The sequence below is a fragment of the Phalacrocorax carbo genome, chromosome 4 (assembly GCF_963921805.1).
Source record: "Phalacrocorax carbo chromosome 4, bPhaCar2.1, whole genome shotgun sequence".
Taxonomy (NCBI): Eukaryota; Metazoa; Chordata; class Aves; order Suliformes; family Phalacrocoracidae; genus Phalacrocorax; species Phalacrocorax carbo.
Genome location: NC_087516.1, coordinates 37135898 through 37157444, shown reverse-complemented (window position 1 = coordinate 37157444; position 21547 = coordinate 37135898). Strand labels below are relative to the sequence as shown.

Sequence of the window (21547 nt, the reverse complement as noted above, 5' to 3'; positions counted from 1 at the left end):
GACCAGAATTGTGCACAGTACTCCAGGTGTGAAACACAGTAGTTATTTTGCTTTACAGCCATATTATAAAAGGTGGAAAAATTAATTCATTTTGCTGCTCATATTTAAGCAGCATATCCCTTCCAAATTGACAACAACTTTTGATCGATCTGTCTTTGGAATCTAGCTGCAACTCATCTAGTCTGAGAACTGAATTTAAGATGGTTTGGAATTTGGGAGTACATAGGCTGTGAGGAATCAGAATTATTTTTTTAAATCTTTAGATCATTATTTGCAAAGGTGTCATGTGGTTGTCTAATATTTTTGAGCTTTTTTGAGGACCTGTTATTCTGGAGAGTGTCAGGGTGTCTTAAGTCTATAATCAGTTACATTTTTAAAAAAATTAATCTGTGGTTCTTCATGCTGATACTTCCTCATGTAGCGTCATATCTATGATACAAATTACCTTTAAATCTATATTAAGACTGCCAAACAAGCGCTCAGGTTTTGAAAAGCCAGATATTAATTAATTGTGCTTCAGTACTACTAGTTTCCACAGTAAAACAGGCCTCATGGTAAGGCTTTGGTACATTAGAAGTGAGGCACAGACCTGGGCTTGGTTCAGTGTTTCTACTCTAATTTCATTCTTGGAATGAATGGGAAGGTTTTCAACAAACTCAGCTGGAGGCATAAAACCTGCATGGAAAATTTCAGCCTGCACATTGAAGTTTTTTACAAGACTACAAATCTGAATGCTGCTGAATCTTAACCTGGGGGTAGATGAACACACCTGAAGACAGTATAGCTAGTATTTTCATGTAATAATCTGCATTGGCTCTTCAGATGCAGTGCTCACCTGCTTCTCTGTCTCTGACTTTTCTGTACAGGTGAACCATACAGATACTTGCTCCTCTGCACATGTCCCTGCTGTCAGAAACCAAGCTGGAATATCATGTAGTTCTTCCACAGTCAGTCTCTGTCATTGTCAAAGTCAATTCAGGCTGCTGTGGTAATTCCTAAGGGTAATCAATAAATCATGTCATCACCTTCACCCCTCACATGGTGGGGGGGAAGGGAAAGAGCACTTCATCATCAGGGAAAAAGCATTCCTACTGCCATAAATAAAAGCACGAATGTGGCAATCAATCATCTAATCTGAAGCCTTAAGTTTTAAACATCTTAACAAGATGTAAAGTCATGATTCAGGTGGGGATGATAATGCATACCAATATCCTCACCCCTTGGCAGATAAAAGTACTGCATAAGCCCTCAACTTACTATCCTGCAGAACGTGGCTTTCAGTGAATGCTGCTTCTTCACTGCATGACGCTAGCATATGAATGCAAGTTGAAGATCAAAGCTAAGTAGCAGTTGATAGTAAAGAGACTGTAGCATAAAAAGTTTTTGATGATAGTAAACCAGAGGGGATTTTTCATTTCTAGCAGTTATATCACTGGGGAGAGGGTGTGAATATTTAATAAACAGTCGGCAATCACTTTGCATGTAGCTGAAGTGTTACTACAGCGTAGAATGTGAACATGGCAAATACAGGTTTAAAGATCAGGATAATGAGAGTCAATAATGAAGATAATGAAGGATAATAACTAGCTCAACTGATATGGGTGATGATTGGAGCTTGTATCTTTGGGAAGGAATAATAGTTGTACATTTTCAAGTTCATCAGTTTGCATATATCCCTAGCCAGAATATGTGATAACTGCAGTACAGTCTCAGAATGTTTAATGATGTGGAACAAAACCACTCTGTGATACTCAGTTAAGGGTCACTGCTTTCAACTTGACAACTTTCTAAGCTATGCGTGTCTCTCTCTCTGACTATTAATCTCTTGGACTAATTTTCATTCTTCTTTCTTTTTGTAGGTGGTGACTTACCGAGAAGAACAGCTAGTCACCTGCTTGAGGAGAAAACAGCTTGTGTATCTGCTGCCGTGTCTGATGAGTCTGTAGCTGGAGATAGTGGTGTATATGAAGCTTCTGTGAAACAGTAGGTTTGAGAAATAATGCGAGTCTTTCCACGGAAAATTTAAATATGTCTATAAGTGGTTATATAATACCAGTATAAGTGGTTTATCGGACTTGCCTTTTTTATAAATACCTTGTACTTTGATACTGAAAGGAAGGTACACGCGCTAAACAATGAAGCTTGACTGGTTTTTTTAAGCTAATCAATTTGCATTAGAGTGCTTGTGTAACTTGGTTGAGTAGCATTAATATGCTACCTTCTAATCTGTTTTTTTTTCTTGCTGGAAGTGTTCCCAAGAGAAAAGCTGGATTTAAACTATACAGGTTCTGCCGTGTGGCTGTATTGACTCTACTCAGAGTGGCTCTTGTTACTTCTTGTTTTGTTTAGGTACAATCTTATGATTGCATAGCATTTTGCTTGAATATTTTCTTTTTTAAAAAAGATAATATAGGAAAGACAAGAAAATTCTCAGTTGTAATGTTGGTATTAAAAAAAATCCTGGTTAGGGTTTAATGTTCATGCTTCACTGTGGTGAAGAGGATATAAGAAACATATTTGCTGTTGTTGCTTTTTGACAAGACATAACTTCTACAGGATTCCTCATACTAGTTTATATAGTATCATCTGTTTTCTGGCAGGGAGAACAATGAGCTTCAGACTGCATAACAGAAGACTTGCAAACTATAAGAGAAACCAAAATCTTTATTTTTCACCTCAGTTTTGGCAAAGTTTTTTGTCCCTTTGAATATTCAGAGAGAGATGTTTTAGCAGGTTGGTTACAAAGATATAGATGCATGTCTTCTGTTGCCAGGCTAAATGCTTTTCTATTAGGGCAGGTACATGTGCATTATGGTATCATAAATGGGTTTTATTGACAAAATTATGTCTATTTGTCAAGCCTTTCACAAATTAAAAGGCAATAAACGTAGATGAGGCCAAAAAAAAAAAGCTCAAATACAAAAGGGATTTCTCCCGAAGTGTTACAATAGGCACTTGATCTCACCTGAAGTCACTGACCATAGTTCACTCTGAATCCTAGTGTTGGTTTGCTCCCTGCCTTCAGTTAGACCTAATGCAACTTCTTTGGCTGAAATAAATTCCCATCTGTTAAAAACACAGCCTTCACTGGACTGAGTGGCTGTGACTGCGTATTTGGTTCAATAACCATTGCTGTCTTTCCATCTTATTTAAATTCTGAGCCACTGTGATCAAAACTTATTGTCTGCTCCAGTTATAAGTCCAGTGGATAGAAATGAACAGACATTGGACCAAAAGCTGTGGATGTTCTGTGGAGCAAGTCTTCAGCTGTCTCTCCAATGACTGCGAGTGGTGAGATGGGTGGAAAACAGAGCAAATTCCTGTCGTCTTCCTGTTGTTACTCAGGAAAAGAGGAAAGACAACAGTTGCATCCCCTAAGCCTATGTACAAAGGAAACTATTGCCGTTTGTGCAAGCCAGGATTTACAGACACTAGTTATTCCATGATAGCTCCAGGTGTAGGTACTCTTAATTATTACTGAGTAGGAAGCAGTGAAGAGGTAATGAGTGCTTCTGTGCGAGTTGCTTATGTTTAGTAGAAGTGTCCTTATGAGCACTGCGTATGGAATGACTTAACATCTGTCAGTGTGTTCCTGAAGTTACAGTACACTGATATCTGCTGTATAGACCAGTCCTTTGTATTAAGTAATTTAGGGCAGGGGAGGGAATAAATACTTCATCAAATTAGCCATCAGCCAGGAAACGAATAGTAAAAGGAAAACCTCTAAATGCAGAGTCTTAAAATAATGCTGTCATGTCTTGATAAGGTGTGGGATGTCTGTGTCATTCTCCACGTTTCCTATCTTGACATTTTCTATCTTGATCTTGTTTATTGATCCCAACAGTCTGGTTTCAAAAATCAATGAAACACATTAATATGACATCCTCATTCAGACCTCCCAGAAAATGACTGGAAGTTATTTTGCCACATGTTTCTCTCTAATTCCATTCAATGCTAGAGTTGCTCTTCAGCTGCAAGACTTGATTCCCTTTTGGTTCTTCGAATGCTTCTGAAAACAGACTCAGAGGAAAGACACTTCTTGTTTGCATGGAAACCTCTTTATTTTACAGAGCTCCTGCTTCTCAAATATTCTCCAAAGCCGTATTTCATATCCAGTTTACGTGTGGTCTGATGTTTATTACAGATTTTAATTTCTGATTTTGTATTCAGGGGGATAAAGAAGTACTAAGTATGTATAGGAAAATGTCATGAGTTTTTCTCTTGCCTGTTAGTCTGGCCTGCTTCACTAATCAGCCTAAGGCCTTTCTGACTCATACTGGAGTTGTCAAACTGTTCAGGCAGTGACTGTCCCTAAAAGAGACATTGCTATTGTGTAGGCTCTGAAGCTCTCATTTGGAGTGCATGCTGTAATTAAATCAGCCTCTTTAGGAGAATGTATATACATTCTGTGTGCGCATACCTTAATTATTGCTGAAAGCTAACTGTAATTTTCCTAAATTTGAATATTTGCCTGTTTGCCCTAGACCAAATGAAACTGAGGACACTCTATATAGTGAAGATGATGCAACAACTCTAGAGGCTGCCCAGGTACAAATAGGACTCAGGTAAGTGACCAGCAAAGGGAATATTTCTGCTCATACATAAATGCAAATAGTAAACTTCCCTCATGTTGTCCTTTCTTTAACAGATACGACGACAACAATTCAAGTTTTGTGATAATCATAGTACGGCTCAGAAATCTTCCAGCATTTTCTGTCCCCCTTGGCTCTAAAGTGTAAGTCAAACAATCACTGAGCAGTAGTGTTGAAATATGAGAGAATAATAATAAATTGTAGAAATTCTCTGAAGGAATGGATTGATTTACTGCTTACACAGCGCTAAAATATGCATAAAGCTTTTCAAACTGTAGTAGTACTTAGCTTTTACATATTCCACCAGTGCTGCAAGAAAAAGAAGTTGCCAGGAAATTTGCACGTTCCACTAAAGTGGAACAAAAAGGATTTTTTAAAATGATGCTTCATTTAGTGTTTTTCAACATTCTGTAGCTTTGCGAGTGCAGAACGGCTGTTCTGTAGTTACTAAAAACATTCTTTTGATACTTCGCCATTCTTTCAGCACAGAATGTTATCTTTTTTACACTTATGTGGCATTTTGATGACAAATTATGTTAAAATCGTATGTGTCTTTTAATTGAGCTTTAAAGGAAAGGGGTAAGCTGATAAATTGCAAGTGGACAAGCACAGCCACATTGAGATACACCTTCCGTAACAACTGGAGCTTGGAGGTCTGTTAAGAATTAGTTCTTGTGTTGAATTGGACAGGAAAAGTCTAAAAGCAATTACAGTGGAAATCATATGTAGGAAATGAACAAAAATGCCTGAATAAGAAAATGTTACCACTGAGATTCTAATTCAAAACTCTCATCTGTACAAATAAGTGCAGCTTGCCGTGGCTCCTTGGGGACACTTGTACTTCAGTGGGCTTTTTTACAGACTGGGAAGCTACCTTAAACTGTTGAGAAGCTTAATAAGATTAGAGTAGAACATAATCAATCCTTGGAAAATTTGGTTTTCTAACTGGTTTCCTTCCCCCTGTCCCCCATCACCTTGAATTTGATTGGCAGATCAATAAGAAGCCACTGAATATGGAAAGGATATATAGGGATACAGGCCTGGGTGCTTGTTGGGTTTTTTGTTTTTAATAACAAATGGTTGTCTACTACTGTCCTTCCTTCTCTGACCTCCGTCTTTCCCCTGATGACCTTCCAAGTCCACTAGCATTTAGCACAAGAATATAGAAAAACTATAGAAGAATAAATTGACACAGCTGAGAGGAAAAGTCGTTAATGTAGAATATAAAAAGAATGTCAACAAAATATTCAGTAAGATAAAGTTAGGTCATAGCTGGCATCTTTTTATAAATTGAAGTTCTCATTAGTAGTCAAGCATCTTCAGTGCAGAAGTCCAGACCTGCTGCTCCTAAAACGATTTAATAAAACTAAAGCTACCCAAAACAAGGAGGAAAAAAGGACAGAGTAAAGGAAGGACCTTGCAAATAGTTGGGTTTTTTTCTTGTCACTTGCCATCGTGTGCATACATATATACTGTGCAGACACATACAATAAAAATTGGGTTTGGGAAATGACGCTGTAACTGTATTTTCTAGAACATCAAATTGGATAGATTGGTACTTTATTGAACCTTTACACACAGAGGAATAGATTTGACATGAGGCCTTACTGATACTGTGGATACCTGTTTCCACACTGTAAAAGCTGCCCACTTTTAGAGCAGGAAGAACGTGGTGAATACATATGATTTGCATCAGGATCTTTTTTTTTTTTTCTGCGAAGTTGTAGGTTTGTCACAGCAAAATCTGAGACATTGGTTGATGTTTTAACTTTTTTAATTAAAATGCAAGTAAGCACTTCTGTAAAACAAAGCCAGCAAGCAATTTATCTTTTAATTCTGGGTTTACCCCTCGTTCTGGCCTGATGCCAATAAATTGGCTAACAATGATTAAAGGAAAGCTCCAATGAACCACCTTTTAAACATGCTTTTAATATGCTTTATCTTCTCTTCCTACCTTTTTTCTAGACGTTTCCCAATTGCTTAATCTATTAAAATGGCTGTTTTTACAGAAAACCGTGCAAATTGCTCACCTACATTTGTGTGAATACAGCAGCAGCGCTACTGGAATTACATTACACTGCCGCTTAACTTTGGGATTGGTTTGTCAAAATGCTGGATACCTGCTATCCAGGCTATACATGCAAACCAAACAACTTAGATCTTATTCTTGATCCCAAAAAGCTTGGCATAATTGGGGAATAAAGGCGCTATTTCCGAATTCAAACAGCAAAATCAAATTTCTCCCAGACCTAGTTTCTTTTGGTTTATTTAATGCAAAACTAAGATTTTAATAATAATAACAACAGTATGTACAAAGTCATTACCAAAAAATATAGCAATAGTACTATAAACTTTGGCCCACTTTTTCTTCTTGGTTTAGCTAGCTTCATTGCATTCTAGTGAATGCCAATTATATTTAAAGCCAACACCAGAAATAGGCTAATTCATTGACACAGAAAAGATGTGAAACAATTACTATGCTCATTCATGTGTATGAGAAGCTGTGCAATAGGTAAATAACATGTACAAATTGCATTACGAATGTCTTTATCAAGCTACTAGTAAAGTGAGACCTGCAAGTTAGCAAGTATTCCCTTTACCTACATAATATCCATTGATATTTGTTCTATAAAAAGAATGCAGCTGCATAACAATTTCAAGTTATTCCCTGTGCTTAAGTTTAGGCTTGCAAGATGCATTCTTCTAAGCCTCATTTAATATATTATGAATTGATCTTAATCAGCTCTGGGCCTAGCTGATTTCTTCCTCATTTTCCTTAGTTTTCTGGTTTCTTTGGAGGTTTCGTTTTGTTTCCTTCCTTAAGATTAAAAGATGTCACTGCTCTTCAGTGCTGCTCAACATCATTCTAAAGGGTTTAATTTTTACATCCACCCAAATTTTTCTCATTTTTTAAAAATTAACATTAAGATCATGTTTCCTCCCATCTGTGACATGATCCTCAGCGTTCACTGTACCAAACCAGAGGATAAATTTGGATAGAGACAGAAATAGCTACCTCTCTCGCTACTACCTTACCAGGCACAGAAATTCCTTTTTGGGAAATGTTTGTGCAAGGGACAGGAGGAGTTTCTCACACCTCTTTTCCATTCCACCTCTGATTTGTTGCTGTTCCATTTTTCTTGCTATGCGGTCCTTTACTTGATGGGGTCAACTTCTATCGTGTATCACCAGCAAGTGCTACTTTAAATATACAGGTAAAGGTTTTGTTTTGTTTCTGGCAGGTATATTAGAGTAGCAGTACTTCCATCCTCAAGTGATATCAGCTGTCTGTTCCGCACAAAAGTTCATCCTGCCATGGAAACCATTTTATTCAACGAGATATTCAGAGCAGCCATTTCCCAAGCAACGCTGCTACAGAAGACGCTGAGAGTAGATGTTTGTGCTGTCAGTAGAAGTCGTCGGGAGGAATGCTTGGTATGCAGTTTTATTTCTGGCCTGTTTTGGCGTGCATTTGTTTATAGAGTCTCCTCTTATTTTGATGGTCAAGGCTGCTAAAATTCCACAGTACTTGGAGACAAACTCCTAAGCATAACTTAGTTGTTGCTGTAGTACATAAAATACTACCTTTCTCTGAAATTCCTGATACAGGATCTAATTCTGCATGGGACTTTTAAGAGGCGTTTTGATAATTCTAAGACTGCATTACCTTAACCCTTTAATTACAGATAGATATGCAATCTTTACAGTTTTATACATTAAAAAAAAAACATAAACTGCATGGCAACATTACTCTAGATTTTAAAGTAAAAGCTGAGTAACAGCCACGGTATGTCAAAACAAAACAAACGGGGAAAAAAAAACAACAAAGCAAACCCTCATTATCACAACTTATCACAAAGAACAAACTAAATTACTTTTTTGCACATTGTTGTAGATTATGTGATGTCTACCTTTTGAGTCTTTATGATTTGTAGAATTAATAAAAAGGCATGACCTAGACCAGCCTATTGGAAACGGGCACTTTTTAAATTTTATTGTTAATTGTGGTCATCACCTAATTAGTGATGCTTCATTTACTTTCAGATTGCTTTTGCATGGTCTGGTACAACTCAGTTTAGTTTTTCACCATGAGTCTGACTTAATAACACAGTGAGATTTTCAGTTACAACACACTGAAGAGATGCTGGAAACTGCTGGGGTTCATCAGCTCCAACTACTGGGAACAGCCTCTCACTTTCAAAAATGTAGAAGTTAACTTAATTCTCGGGGAATGTGTTAGCCTTTTTCAGCACATAAGAGGTTTCCCCTCAGGTAAGGGAAGGGCGCAGAACAAAAATGCAACAGAATGCAGGATACAAAGGTGAAGAAAAAAACACAACAACAGAAAAACCCACCAAAGACATAAGGGTTAATCACAAGATCAAAAGAAAGTTGGGAGCACCACCCCCAGCAGAAAGCCCTGGGCAACATGACCACAGTCTTGGCAAGAGCTATGTATGCAGCCCAGTAGCTGGGAAGATGATTTGCTTTGCCAAAGAACAGAGGATTTTAATCTCCAAGGCACAGCCCAAACGCGAGGGCTGAATAAATTTTCCCAGAGTGCCAACTCGGTGGATGTCAGTGCTTGTGCAAATGAAAGGGTTTCTTAATCTCTTTTATGGTCTTTTTAGCTGCTTCTTCACTGGTTAGAGCAAACAAAGTCATCTGTTATTGTTTGCCCTATTGATGATTTTTGTGGTGGAACAACTGAAAAACTGACTGAAACGTGCTGCTCTGTGAGTTGATGCTGCAGGTTTCATTGACACAGTTTTTCATTACTGAATGCTGTAGAAAGCAGACATGTGCAGTACAGTGATATAGAGGGTTTTGTGTGCATGTGGGGAGAAATTTGCAGACTGAAATAAAAGATGGCAGAGTGGACAATATGAAGGACCTTTCCATGTACTTCTATTTGTTTATTTTAAGTAGAAGTGGAGGGAAATAGAAAATTGTACAGTGTAAAAAGGGAATTAAGATTCATGTCAAATTTGTGCTGCCTAAATACTAGAGAGCTTATTTTTCAGCTGTCTTGCAGAAAAAAAAAAATCTAAACAATTTTCTTCACCTTTCTTATTTTGTGCAGGCTGGGACTCAGATCAGTCTGGCAGATCTATCATTTTCTGATGAGACTTGTACTCTATGGTACAACCTGTTGCCTGGCAAGCAAATTCCTGGCAAAAAAAACAATGAACAAAATGAAGAATCCATGTTTCTGTTAAGCAAGCAGTCATCGGACTCGTTGGACTTGGTGAGAAATATGTTGGCTGTTATTGTAATAGCAAGAAAAAAAGCTATAGACTCTAACTGTGCTGTTGCACTGTGGTTACTTGAATATGTGAATTGTCCTCCCCTGATGGCCTGAGGCCCTCTTGTCTTGCAGGCGCTTTTGTCTAGAGTGACTTTGTGTGAGAGTAGGTTTCAGACTTGTTGGCAAGTGTGGATGGGGCTATGCTTCTTAGTGGGATACAAAATTGCACTCCAATTTGAAACACTTCAGCTGTGTTTCATTTTAAAAAGAATGTTATTGAAGAGTTTCCTTAAGTTTGCCATTGATTTCCATACGCACACATTAAAAATTCTATTTATTAATTATATGAATCTGCATACTTAAAGCCATTGCACTGAAAATGCTGTTTATGCAAATCATATACTAATTCTTCCAGTTAAATAAGCTTTTCTGCTGTAATACCTCCTCAAGAGAACTACATTTAAAAAATGCAACTTTTAAGAACCACCTTTTTTTACCTAGGGATATTACAAGTATGAGAGGGAAAGAGGTGAGACACTAAAGGATGACAGGAGCATATTTGATTGCATTATCATTTTACAAACAATCTATTTTTGATTGAGATTTGCTCTGTATGAAAACAATCCGTTAATGTGCTACACACTGAGAATTCAAACCCCTTATACCTGTGATCTGAGTCATGTTTTTGCTGGTATCGGGGAAATGCAACTCTTGCGAGAGTTGTCACTTTTTTACCTGTGTTATGTATCACTCGATTCTGGTTTCATCATCTTTTCCCCTGTGGGCAGGATGCTGTGTCAGCTCTGCTGGAGAGGACGTCTGCTGAGCTGGAAGCAGTAGAACAAGAACTGGCTGAAGATGATGAGGACGAGGAGGAACAGGAGCAAAGGGGTTCTGAGGAAGACTGGTAAAGCCACTCTTCCCCCCTCACTGTTCATGCCTGAATGATTCTGCTCATTTCTCTTACTCTTAGCCAAATGATGTGGCTGTACTTTCAGAGATGATCATAGAATCATAGAGTGGTTTGGGTTGGAAGGGACATTTAAAGATTATCTAGTCCTGCTCCCCTGCTGTGGGCAGGTACATCTTTCACTAGACCAGGTTGCTCAAAGCCCCATCCAGCCTGGCCGCGAACACTTCCAATGATGGAGCATCCACAACTTCTGGGCAACCTGTTGCAATGTCTCACCACCACTGGGATTGCGGCATAGTCTTGTTCTCTTGAATGGTCAATTCATTCACCTTCTTTCAGGTTCACAGTGTCTTGGCTGTTCTGTTAACTGCTACTGCTGATGCTCTTCCATTCCATGTACATCTTCTTGTGAAAACACTTGGGGAGTCTAAGCCACTGGAGGCATACTAGAATGTCTCGTATCAAATATTAGTTGCATTAACTATAATAAGCAACTAACAGGATTTGAAAAGAGAGCTGCTGTCTGACAAAGTCAATATGTGTGTACTTCCATTGCTAGTCTTGTTTTTGAAGTTGTGAGCTTTTCCAAGACACAGATTTCATGCTAAATTGCTGTGTTGAGTTCTGATCCTGTGCAATTTCTTAGCTGCAGTGTAGAAATGAATATGCTGTGGTGGAAGGGGGGAGAATGGCTCATTTGTTTTATTAATTTATTGCAACTGAAGTCCTTCAATGTTATCAAATACAGCTGTTGAATGTAGTGCAGTGTTGTCATAATGACCTTGAAGGGGAACTGTAGTACAGCTTGCTGGGTTTTATTGGAGCATATAATGAAATTTACCTTCATGTGAACTTAATGGAAGCATTTGGGTGGTACTCTTGTTTTCCCTGTCAGGAAAATGCGTACATTACACATGGGTGAAGGCCTAGGGCTTCTCCTGTCTTCCTCTGGTGGGCTTCTTCAGTCTGAGCATAAGCCTTGGCTACTTCTGTTCATACAGGTTAGAAATGCTTGCAGAAGCCTCTGATGAAATTGTGGATGAAGAGGAAGATGGCATTAAGCTGGCGGTGGTAGAAGGCAACTATATTGACAACATGGGGTTACTCACTGATGCACCAGAAACAAATGAAGACAAGGACAGAGAGAACAGTGATGAGACCCATGAAAACCAGCAAGCTGCTGTAATACTAACACTGGTGAATATCTTAAAATACACGTTCCTACAGTATCTTACTGTGTCTGAAAATCTCTTTCTGAGCAGTTAATGTAGAAGTCTGCTGCATCGGAGTATTTACAATTTGATGTGGCCTTCGCTGTAGCACTTGTCAGTATGTACTTTTAATGAAATTGGTGTGGTAACTTCTGAACTATGAAGGGGGCATTTAACAGATGTTCTAGGCAGAACTTCTAAGTCAAATAAAATTAACTAAAAATGTCTATTTATGCTTCTTTTGTTGCATATGGAGAATATTCAAAATACAAGTGCACTTCCATATCTTCAACTTGTGCATATTTAAAATATTTCTGCACATCTGTTTCGTTGTTTCCTTTGGGTTTTTTCTGATTCATCTGATAGAGCGGGGAAGATAGAACAGGGGTCAAGATCTTTAAACCAATGAGGGGATTTCCTTATTTCTTCTCTTTATTTGAGGGTATGAGATACAAAAACTGGCTTAGCAGAGAAGAGGAGGAAATATTAATGAACAGAGAATTCAAAAATGTGTGTTAAACTGTGCTACTGAACTACCCACATGCTGCACGTAACAAATTTTAACTCAGTGTTCTTGTTAACTGTTTATTTTAAATTATATTCCACCTTGCCAAAAGCACTTTTAGTAAATTTTTAGTAAACATATCCCTGATGTGGTAGCACACACTCTAGACATAAAATTTTCAGAACACCTTTCTGCGTCTTAATGAAAACACTGTTGCTTGCGTTAACCCCACAGGTTCTGTAAAATAGCAAAGGTAAAAAGGCAAAGGATGACATCTCGTTCCTTCATGTTTCTGACAATACAAAAGTTCAACACCTCAGTGGACTTGCTGGAAACTGTAATTAACTTGCAATTAATGTGGCAAGATGCCAAATGTGCTAAGGCCATGGTATTAAAAGGACTGACAGCCTGCTGGGTAGCAAGCAAATATAGATCAAAGCCCCAGCTCGGCAAGGGGACACATCAAGGACAACATCTGAAGGTTAGGCATGCACACAAGTGTTTTGCTAAACCTGGGCTGGACGGACCTGGACAGTGAGTGAAACACATGGCACAGCTCATTGTATAGCCAGCCACAGTATAGATCTTCATGTGCCAGATCCTCTCAGGGTTGCAGTTGTGTGATTTAGGTCATTGTATTTATCACATGCACATTGAAAACAATGAACCTCATTAAATTACCCGAGTTGAAGAAAATGCCCCAGTGCATATCAGTAACATCAGATGTGCCAGCTGCTGCAGTGCTTGTTCTAGCCAGGCTGTCAAGATGACTGCTGCATGTAAGCACAGGCTGTGCCTCTGACAGGGATATTGGCACCCGAGGCTCCCTGTGGCATGTGTGGGGCAACTGTAGTAGGCAGCAGGCTCTTCTGAGGGGCAGCAGCTAGCTGTGTCTTTTCCCTGGGTTCACAAGGTTGGTGCAGCTCTGCAGATTGCCATAAAGCAGCTCCGCCGCTGGTGCTTGGGGGACATAGCCTAGTATTTCTAGAAGAACCTGGGCAATGTAACTTTCCCAGCTGCCCCTTTCAGTGTGCATAGGCACCACCTCTAGCACAGCAGAACCCTGCTGTTCTGCAAATGCAGAACAAAATAAATATAAATGCACAATAACAACAATGTCTGCAAATGGCAAAACAAAACACTTGTTGCGCCATGGTTGCATCAGACCATCTGCAGGGCAGCAAAGGCCTTTCTGCAAAAGCTTTGGTTTTTCTGGATACAAAGAGTACCTTCCTTCAAAGACTTCCCACACACTGTTAAGTGTTTTGGGAATTTTGTGTTTCTTTACTGAGCGTAGCTTCTCTGTATGTGCAAGGTGCTTTTTGCTACTGGTCTTTTTCCATCTGCTGCAAGGTAACAAGAATGCTTGTAAAATCCAAAGGCACAAAAAATATGTAGTGGCATGTGTCTGGATATAGTAATTCTTATAAAGTAAATTCCTTTTCATAGGTTGATAAAGAGACTAACACTGAGGAATGCGTGAACGAGAGCGCTACAGTGCGACCCAAGGACAGAGCCAGCTGGAGCTCAAGACAGCGTCCTTTTGTCAGGAACAGCATGATAGTGCGCTCACAAACCTTCTCTCCAGGCGAGCGGAACCAATACATCTGTAGGGTAAGAGGAAAAACACTTGGAATGAAGAGCTATTAACTAAAGAGTCATTTAACTTCTTGGGAAAGATGCATTAATGACAGTGAGTCATGTACCAATTTTCCCTGAGGAGGAAGAGCCTGTGCTTTCTCTAGGTTCTTTTTTGCCCTAACTGACCTGATGCATAGTATAACTGACTTTCAGCAGAGTCACATACTCTTGCAAAACACCTTTACTAGGGCAAAAACACATCCCATTGGAGAGAAGTAACAGATTCCTGTGCCGGCTGGCTGCAAAAACTGTGTTTCACTGCACGTCAGCAACTACAGCTCTCGCACAGCAAAATAATTTGTTAAAATGTAGAATAGAGTTCACTGTAAACTGCCATTGCATTACCATATTTTAATAATGTAACCATTTAAGGGTAACAGTGTGGAAAGAGCTCCGTCATCGATTTTAAACCTCACTTTGTATCTCAACTGGTTTTAAAACTGGGCAGCCCAAATCCTGCTGTAATTACATCTTTGAAAGACGTGCGAGCGCTGCCTAGGGGCTGAGTTTTTTAATGTGGCTTTGACAACAAAATTCTCCAGTCTTTCTAGGATTATGGTAGCATGGGAAAAAAAAAGTACATTATCAGCCCTGTTGCTGCTAAACTAACTGTGAAAATAGTATGTTTAAAGATTTAAGCATGGATTACCAGATCTATAGATTTTAATTACAGACACCCTAGAAGAGGCAGTTGGTTTTTGATCTTTAGTTTCTACAGGTTTCTCACACAAGTACGGCTTTTTTAAAAAAAATACTTATGCTTTAATTCTTCTCTAGTTCACTTAGAAGCAGTTGCCTTAATTATTTGGGAACATTAAAGTTGATCACTTCTCCGTGATTGTCATTGGCTTAAAAAAACCCAAACTATAGTCAGTATCTACATACTTAAATAACTGTTCTACATACCCTCCAGAATGGAACACAGCAGATCGTTTTGTAGCAATCTTTACATAATTTGGATAGATTATTGGCTGAATTCAGAACATAGCCTTCATCTTAATTCCTGTACACTAGAAATTAGTTGTATTGGCAAAGAATGTAGCCTTAGCTTACTGCTTGTGGTAGTCTTCAAGAGGAAGTATCACTAGTTGCTCTGATAGTTTAGTTAGTATAAACTCCTGAGGTTTTTGCATCCAGAAGAGTATTGTAATTTTGTAGCTTTGAACATTGCTACGTACCTGCTGCCAGAAGCCAGAATAAAAAAACAAACCAAACGTATCTTGAATAAACCATTCTCTTTCTTATTGTGTACAGTATTTTCTGGAAGCAAAGTAGCCAAGGAAAAACCCATGTTAGCACAGATGAATTTTTTGCAGCTTCAGAAATACTTGTAGTCCGCTGTCGGCACTCAAAAGCGGGCACTGTAGCTGCATCCTAGTCCACAGACTCAAGGCTGAACACCTCAGGTCTCCCCAGTCCTAGTGCCCAGCTTGCACCACAAGCATATCCAGCCTCGCTTGCTTTGTGGTGCTGTGCTAGAGGAAGGCATCTGTTGGATATTCTCTGGCTAACTGCCAGCTGCTATTTTTCAAAGAGGTGGCCTACCTTTAAGAAAGCACCTATTCTCATGTGATGTTACAAGAAACACACAGATTTTTGAGGCCTAACAGACAGACCCAAAGTCTGTTGGTGCCTTTGAAAATATCCCTTGAAAGGGCTTAAAGAACATCAGTGATGATAGCCACCTGTGCGTATCCAGAGTGACTTCCCAGTATTGGCTCCATGGTGAAAAGACAGATTTGTCTCTCGAGGTGTATTCATATTGCAAGAGGTTGTATTTCTCACCCCCAACTTCCAGTCAGTCCTGTGAAAACATGGTTTAGGGCTCGGGCTTTGGATATTGAAATGTTAGCAGAATGATTCTTTTTGTCTGTCCTTTTCTGAAGAGGTGAAATAAATATCCTACAGATGCTTCAGTGTTCTTTGAAGGTTACCACCATGCATGCTGATGCATGTAACAGTCAGTCTGCACTGATGTATGTGGAACTAATGCTACAATTAAGAAGAAACTACTGCTGAGCTGTGGTGTATATTTTTGAGAAGCAGGAAGTGCTTCTGAAGGAAGCTGCCGGCACACCTATACTTGCTACAAATAATAGTAATACAAAAATACCATTTGTTGGACAGGTGCATGTCTACATAATTTTCCTTCCCTGCAGTATATTTGTTAAAAGCCTGCTCCAGGTAAATGAAATGCATAGTTTATAATCTGCAGTCATATAAAAGCCAGACAGTGCGTTGGCAGTACTTAATAACCCTAGTTACCTTCCTTGCATTCCTAAACAGTCTACTTACTATTCATTCAGTAATATCAGTTATGCCCCATCCCTGGAAACACTCAAGGTCAGGTTGGACAGGGCTCTGAGCAACCTGATCTAGTTGAAGATGTCCCCGCTGACTGCGGGGGGTGGGTGGCAGGGACTAGATGGCCTCTAGATGGCCTTTAAAGATCCCTTCTAACCTAAACCATTCTATGATTCTATGAATGGTTGTCTTGGTTTAGGAATAGAATTTTAGAGTAGATGCTTATTCTAGTTGAAAAAGTTTTTATTTTATACTGACTTATATGTATATCAACACTGAGGTTTTCTGACTAGTTCTATCAATCAGATGTATTTGTATATGAAGTTTTATGTCTCTTATGTTCATTTTGACAGTTGAATCGAAGTGACAGTGACAGCTCAACACTAGCCAAAAAGTCTCTCTTTGTGAGAAATGCCACAGAAAGGCAGAGCCTAAGAGTTAAACGGGTATGTGCTATGTTACCTGGACATGATTTAAAACATGGGGAGAGAAGGGTTAACAATCAAATTAAACCATATGCTTTATTTCAAGTATTTCAGCAAAAGTAATGCAAGTACCACATGTAGTGCTTTAGTTCCAGGCTGGAATCTCAACACAGTGGTCTCAGTCCTACATCTTCCTCCACCAACAAAGCTTAAGTTGTTCTAGTTGTGACTGAAGCCAGCAGCAAGACACTAGTGCTCAGCATCATGGCATTTGCTGTTGAACTTTAGCTTGTTACTGTCAAAGAGATCTGGGTTAAAGAACCCCGTGACTCAAAGTGACTCAAGGTGGCTTACGCTGCACAAAAGTCAACACCAGCAACATATATATCTTGAGCAAATTTTGGTGGAAATCTCAAGGACTCAGATGCCCTTTTAAAGGGGATTTACATTTATCCAGGAGTGTTTGAGTAGCAAAAGGATTAAGGATGACAGTAAGATCATATTTCTCTTGAATGGAGTTCATTCTTACATAAGTTGGGAGAGTTATATTTTAATCTTGATTGTAACTAAAAAAAACTCTTCTGTGGAAGGTTTGTTACTGGGTAGCAGGATTATATATGGCATAAGAAAGAAATACTGAATAGTCTGGGATGGCTTCTCCTGCCCAACTTATTCATGCGAAAATGCACAGGCAAAGGATAGTAAATAATGTGAAATACACTAAAGAAATACATATTTACAGACTTTGTAACATTATGAGCTTGCTTAGGCCTTGAAAAATCAAATGTTTATAAGAATAAATAATAGAGCTGAAATCTGTGGGGAAGTTTGTGTAGTTGTTGATTTCCTGGCATTGTGTTGTCCTGGGGATCAGAACATTTTGTTTGTTTTTTAAACCTGTAAATATATCATTGTACACCTGGTTGGAGAAACTTTTGCATTTATTTTTAGAATAGTGACTGAAGAAAAATTCCAGAATAGATGAATTTTTGGACTTGGATCTCATCATAGCAGCTTTTGGGGGGTGAGGGGAAATAAATGTGAGCGTTTCTGACTGATGTCAAACCCTACACTAGTCTCTCTAGATACTAATTTTTATTGTTCTGCCTCCCAAATGATTCAGCCTGTTTGCCAACCAATCATGCGAAGAGCTACGCAAGAGTGCCCTATGCGCACTTCCCTTGACTTGGAGCTGGACCTCCAGGCATCACGCACAAGACAGAATCGTCTGAATGATGAGCTGCAGGCCTTGCGGGATCTTAAACAAAAGCTTGAGGAAATGAAAGGTAGAGGAGAGACAGACCTTCCCCTGTGTGTGCTAGAGGATGAACGATTCCAGAAACTCTTGAAACAAGCTGAAAAACAGGTATGAGCAGCATATAGATATTGAGTGAATGAATAAACCTATGCCCTACCTTTTCTATAAATTTGTTATTCCGTCTATCATGTTAAAGATTTTTACAGAAGCTCACATTTGACTAATTACACCTCTGAATTACATAGTGTAAACAATATTTCTTTATGAGTCAATACTACAGCACTTAAACCTAGAATTTGACGTAGTATTTTTTTCTAGTGCCCTCTAAATACTTCAGTAATTCAGAGTAGAAACTCTGTTATTTGGAGTAATGGTTGTAGTTGGTGTAGTAAAATAGCATTTACTTAAACGTTAATTTAAAATTCTCACGTCTCAGCTGTACTTCTACAGACATGCATATTCTTTTTGTCCTTCAGCATCAGTTGATTTGCAATCTGCACAGAACTTGTAGCCAAAAGGTGTTTGTAACAGTTAGAGAGAGGCAGCAACCATTACTTACAGTGGTAGGGGTGTGTGGGAAAGACAGTACTTCCACTGTGGCTTATTTCCTGTGGCATATTTGTTATAGTTCTGGCAAAGAAAAGCTAAAATCTGTTCTGTGTGTGATGGCCTCTCAAACAATACAAGTATATACTCACTGTCTCCAAACTGCCATAAGGTAAGATGTGATGCCCTCATGTGGATAAAAGACAAGAAATGGGATAGGAAGAACTAGAGGCAACGGTGACAAGCTGGAACATGGAAGATTCTGACAAAGTGCATGAATAAGTTGGATGTTGTGGGGTTTTTGCTTTGTTTTGGGGAGGTTGGTTTTTTGTTTTGTTAGGGTGATCATACACTGGAATAGGGGCCCAATCTCCATGGTAAAAGATATTCAGAGCCTAACTGGACAAGACCCTTGAGTATCCAGCTCTAGCTTCACCTGCTCTGAGCAGGAGGTTGGAGTAGATGCCCTCTGGAGCCCCCTTCCCATGTATGTCAGTCAACGTTCATCAGTTTTCAATGAGGGGAGGTTGGTAGTGCCCTCCAGGAGAGATTTGTACTCTTCAGCTATTTATGGTTGATAGAGATGAGCGTTTTGATGACACCAAGTTATTCAGAGTCATAAAAACGGAAAGCAATTTTGACAAGGTGCAGAGGACCTCGTAATATGTAAGCAACAGTTGTTTGGGGTTTTTTAATTTTGTTTTTAAAAAAAGCTAAATGTCAGTAAATAGCTTGTGTAGAGGCGGGAAGGGATAACCCTCATATTTACATACACAAAGCTGAACTCTGAATTAGATGTTAGGAATGAGAACTCCGAATATAAGAAACAAAAACATCAGCAAAAGCATCACAGCACTCAGCGGATGTCAAAAAGCAAATAAGACAGGAATTACTAAGAAATCTAAGAAATCTTAGTTCCAAACTAAGAAAGTTTGGAAGAAAACAAATTGTTGTTTTATGATATAAATACATGTTACGCCTGTAACTTAAACATTGTTCAGCTCTGGTTCCCCTTCTCAAACTGAATAATAAAACTACAGAGGGTTGACAAGGATGGACAAAGGAGGAAACAGCTTCCATGTTAGGAGTGGCTAAGTAGCTACAGCTGAAGTATATAAAATAATGAGTGAGGTGGAGGACAGCAATTAATTATTGTCTTTTATTATAATACAGGAAGCGGGGAATTGAAGAGGTGGCTGTTTAAATGCAAGCAAACATAGCACAACACTTAAACTGTAACAATGTTTTCCACAGAACACTTGAGAGTGCTGAAAGTTTACATAGGTTCAAAAAGCAATTAGATACATTTAGGGAAGAAAAATCTATCAGAGGTCATCAACCATACATAATGGTATCACTTACTTCAAGAAGTCCTTGACCATCTAATAGCTTAGGAAACAAAACTTTTTTCCCCAATACATTCTCCCAGCTCCATGTTTATGTCCTGTTCTGTCCCCTCTGTCTTCCTGCCTCTCTTTCCTTGGCATCTGCTGTTGGCTATAGATAGTGGAGTTCTAAAATTGCTATAAGATACTAGTAGAGTTTAGGCTGAGCATTGACAAGTGTTTTGAAAAACCTTTGGGCAAAATGGGACAAGACAGCACAACATTCAAACATCACACAGTGTAACTGTGTGGTTTTTTTACCGTGTGAATTCATTGTATGAATTTGACCTTTCTAAGTTTTAACCCCTAAAAATAGTGGCTTATATATAAAAAAAGCATAGCTAATTTTATTTAGAAGTTCATAGTTTATATCTGATGCTGGATGCAGGATAGAAATATTAAGTTTTAATTGTTTATTTAATTTAAAACTCCTCCCAGTCTAAAGCTATTCCCACTAGAATAGACATTTAATATTATAAATCCTTTGCATTTGTGCTTTCTTATTTCAGCTGGCTCTTTCAAGGCAGCAGATAGGTTTGTCATATTTTATCTCTGGTGTCAGTGATCAACACCATGACACACACTACAATGAGGAATAAGGGTAGTAATATATGTTCCTAAAATATATGCAGGCTGCAACACAGCATTTAAGTCCTCCTTTGCAAGCTAAAAATCAGAACAATGATCACAGCTGCTCCATCTCTTTGAAGAGCACTTACAAAGTTTCTAGAAATATTTTTACCCTTAAAATCATTGCAGCCTTCCCCTGTGGAGCAAAACGACCCTGAGAATGCAGTACTCCGCTGTCAGTGTTTCCTCTTGGGTTAGCAAAACACAGCGGCCTAGAGAACATTGTCATAGATTATTTTTTAGATCCTGCAGGCATTATAATGGCACAGACTAATGCAGCAGCTGGAAGTGTCAGAGAAACTGAGTGAGTCTCGAATGAAAAATGAAACTGCAGATGTGGGGGATGCTGAAAATCAGTGGCTGCTTGCTAGCACGCAGTCACTCTGCTTGAAGTCAAATACACAGACTCCATACCTTCCCTCCCCTTCCTAGCACAACTTCCTAAGTACAGCAAGTATGTAAAGCCCACTAACACCTGCAGATCAGAAAACGGTAGGTGATTCTGTGCACCAGAAGCATTTTCTCTTGTTTAGATGGTGTTTTTGTGAGAAATAGTGCAGTATTTCCGAGTCTTAAATCCTCATTCAAGTAATTTTTCAGATGCCTAGTGTCCTCTGAAATACTTCCTCTTTGTCTATGTCCAAAAAATACTCCTGTGAATATCTGTAAAGATCATCTGTATTTCTTTTCAGTACATCATCTATGTAGAGGTAGTCTGTAATTATGTCATTAATACCACAAATATGTCCTTGTTCAGTGTTCTGGTATTTAGCACAGTTAACATTTTTTTTCTTTAGATTCACTTTCATTTTTCTATACAAAAACCACAGAGGAACAAGATGGGAAGTAGTGTTTCAGCTTTAATTTTGATAGTGTTTCTTCTTCATCT

General features: G+C 38.8%; 1 protein-coding gene and 1 long non-coding RNA gene across 8 annotated transcripts in view; one reads left to right on the top strand and one right to left on the bottom strand.

The window, feature by feature from the left end:
* Positions 1-21547, top strand: part of WWC2 (WW and C2 domain containing 2) — a 106002-nt gene that overhangs the window by 77992 nt on the left and 6463 nt on the right. For both annotated transcript variants that reach the window (XM_064449650.1, XM_064449649.1), the window contains exons 12-21: positions 1860-1983; positions 4485-4565; positions 4649-4735; positions 7835-8027; positions 9676-9840; positions 10629-10747; positions 11755-11950; positions 13919-14083; positions 16768-16860; positions 17963-18205. In XM_064449650.1, the coding sequence (XP_064305720.1) occupies positions 1860-1983; positions 4485-4565; positions 4649-4735; positions 7835-8027; positions 9676-9840; positions 10629-10747; positions 11755-11950; positions 13919-14083; positions 16768-16860; positions 17963-18205 (1466 nt within the window). The remainder of the gene's footprint in view (positions 1-1859; positions 1984-4484; positions 4566-4648; positions 4736-7834; positions 8028-9675; positions 9841-10628; positions 10748-11754; positions 11951-13918; positions 14084-16767; positions 16861-17962; positions 18206-21547) is intronic.
* The window catches only part of LOC135313064 (uncharacterized), a 40748-nt gene continuing 31749 nt past the window's right edge, over positions 12549-21547 (bottom strand). For all 6 annotated transcript variants that reach the window (XR_010372650.1, XR_010372652.1, XR_010372648.1 and 3 more), the window contains one exon: positions 12549-14076. This is a non-coding gene — a long non-coding RNA (uncharacterized LOC135313064). The remainder of the gene's footprint in view (positions 14077-21547) is intronic.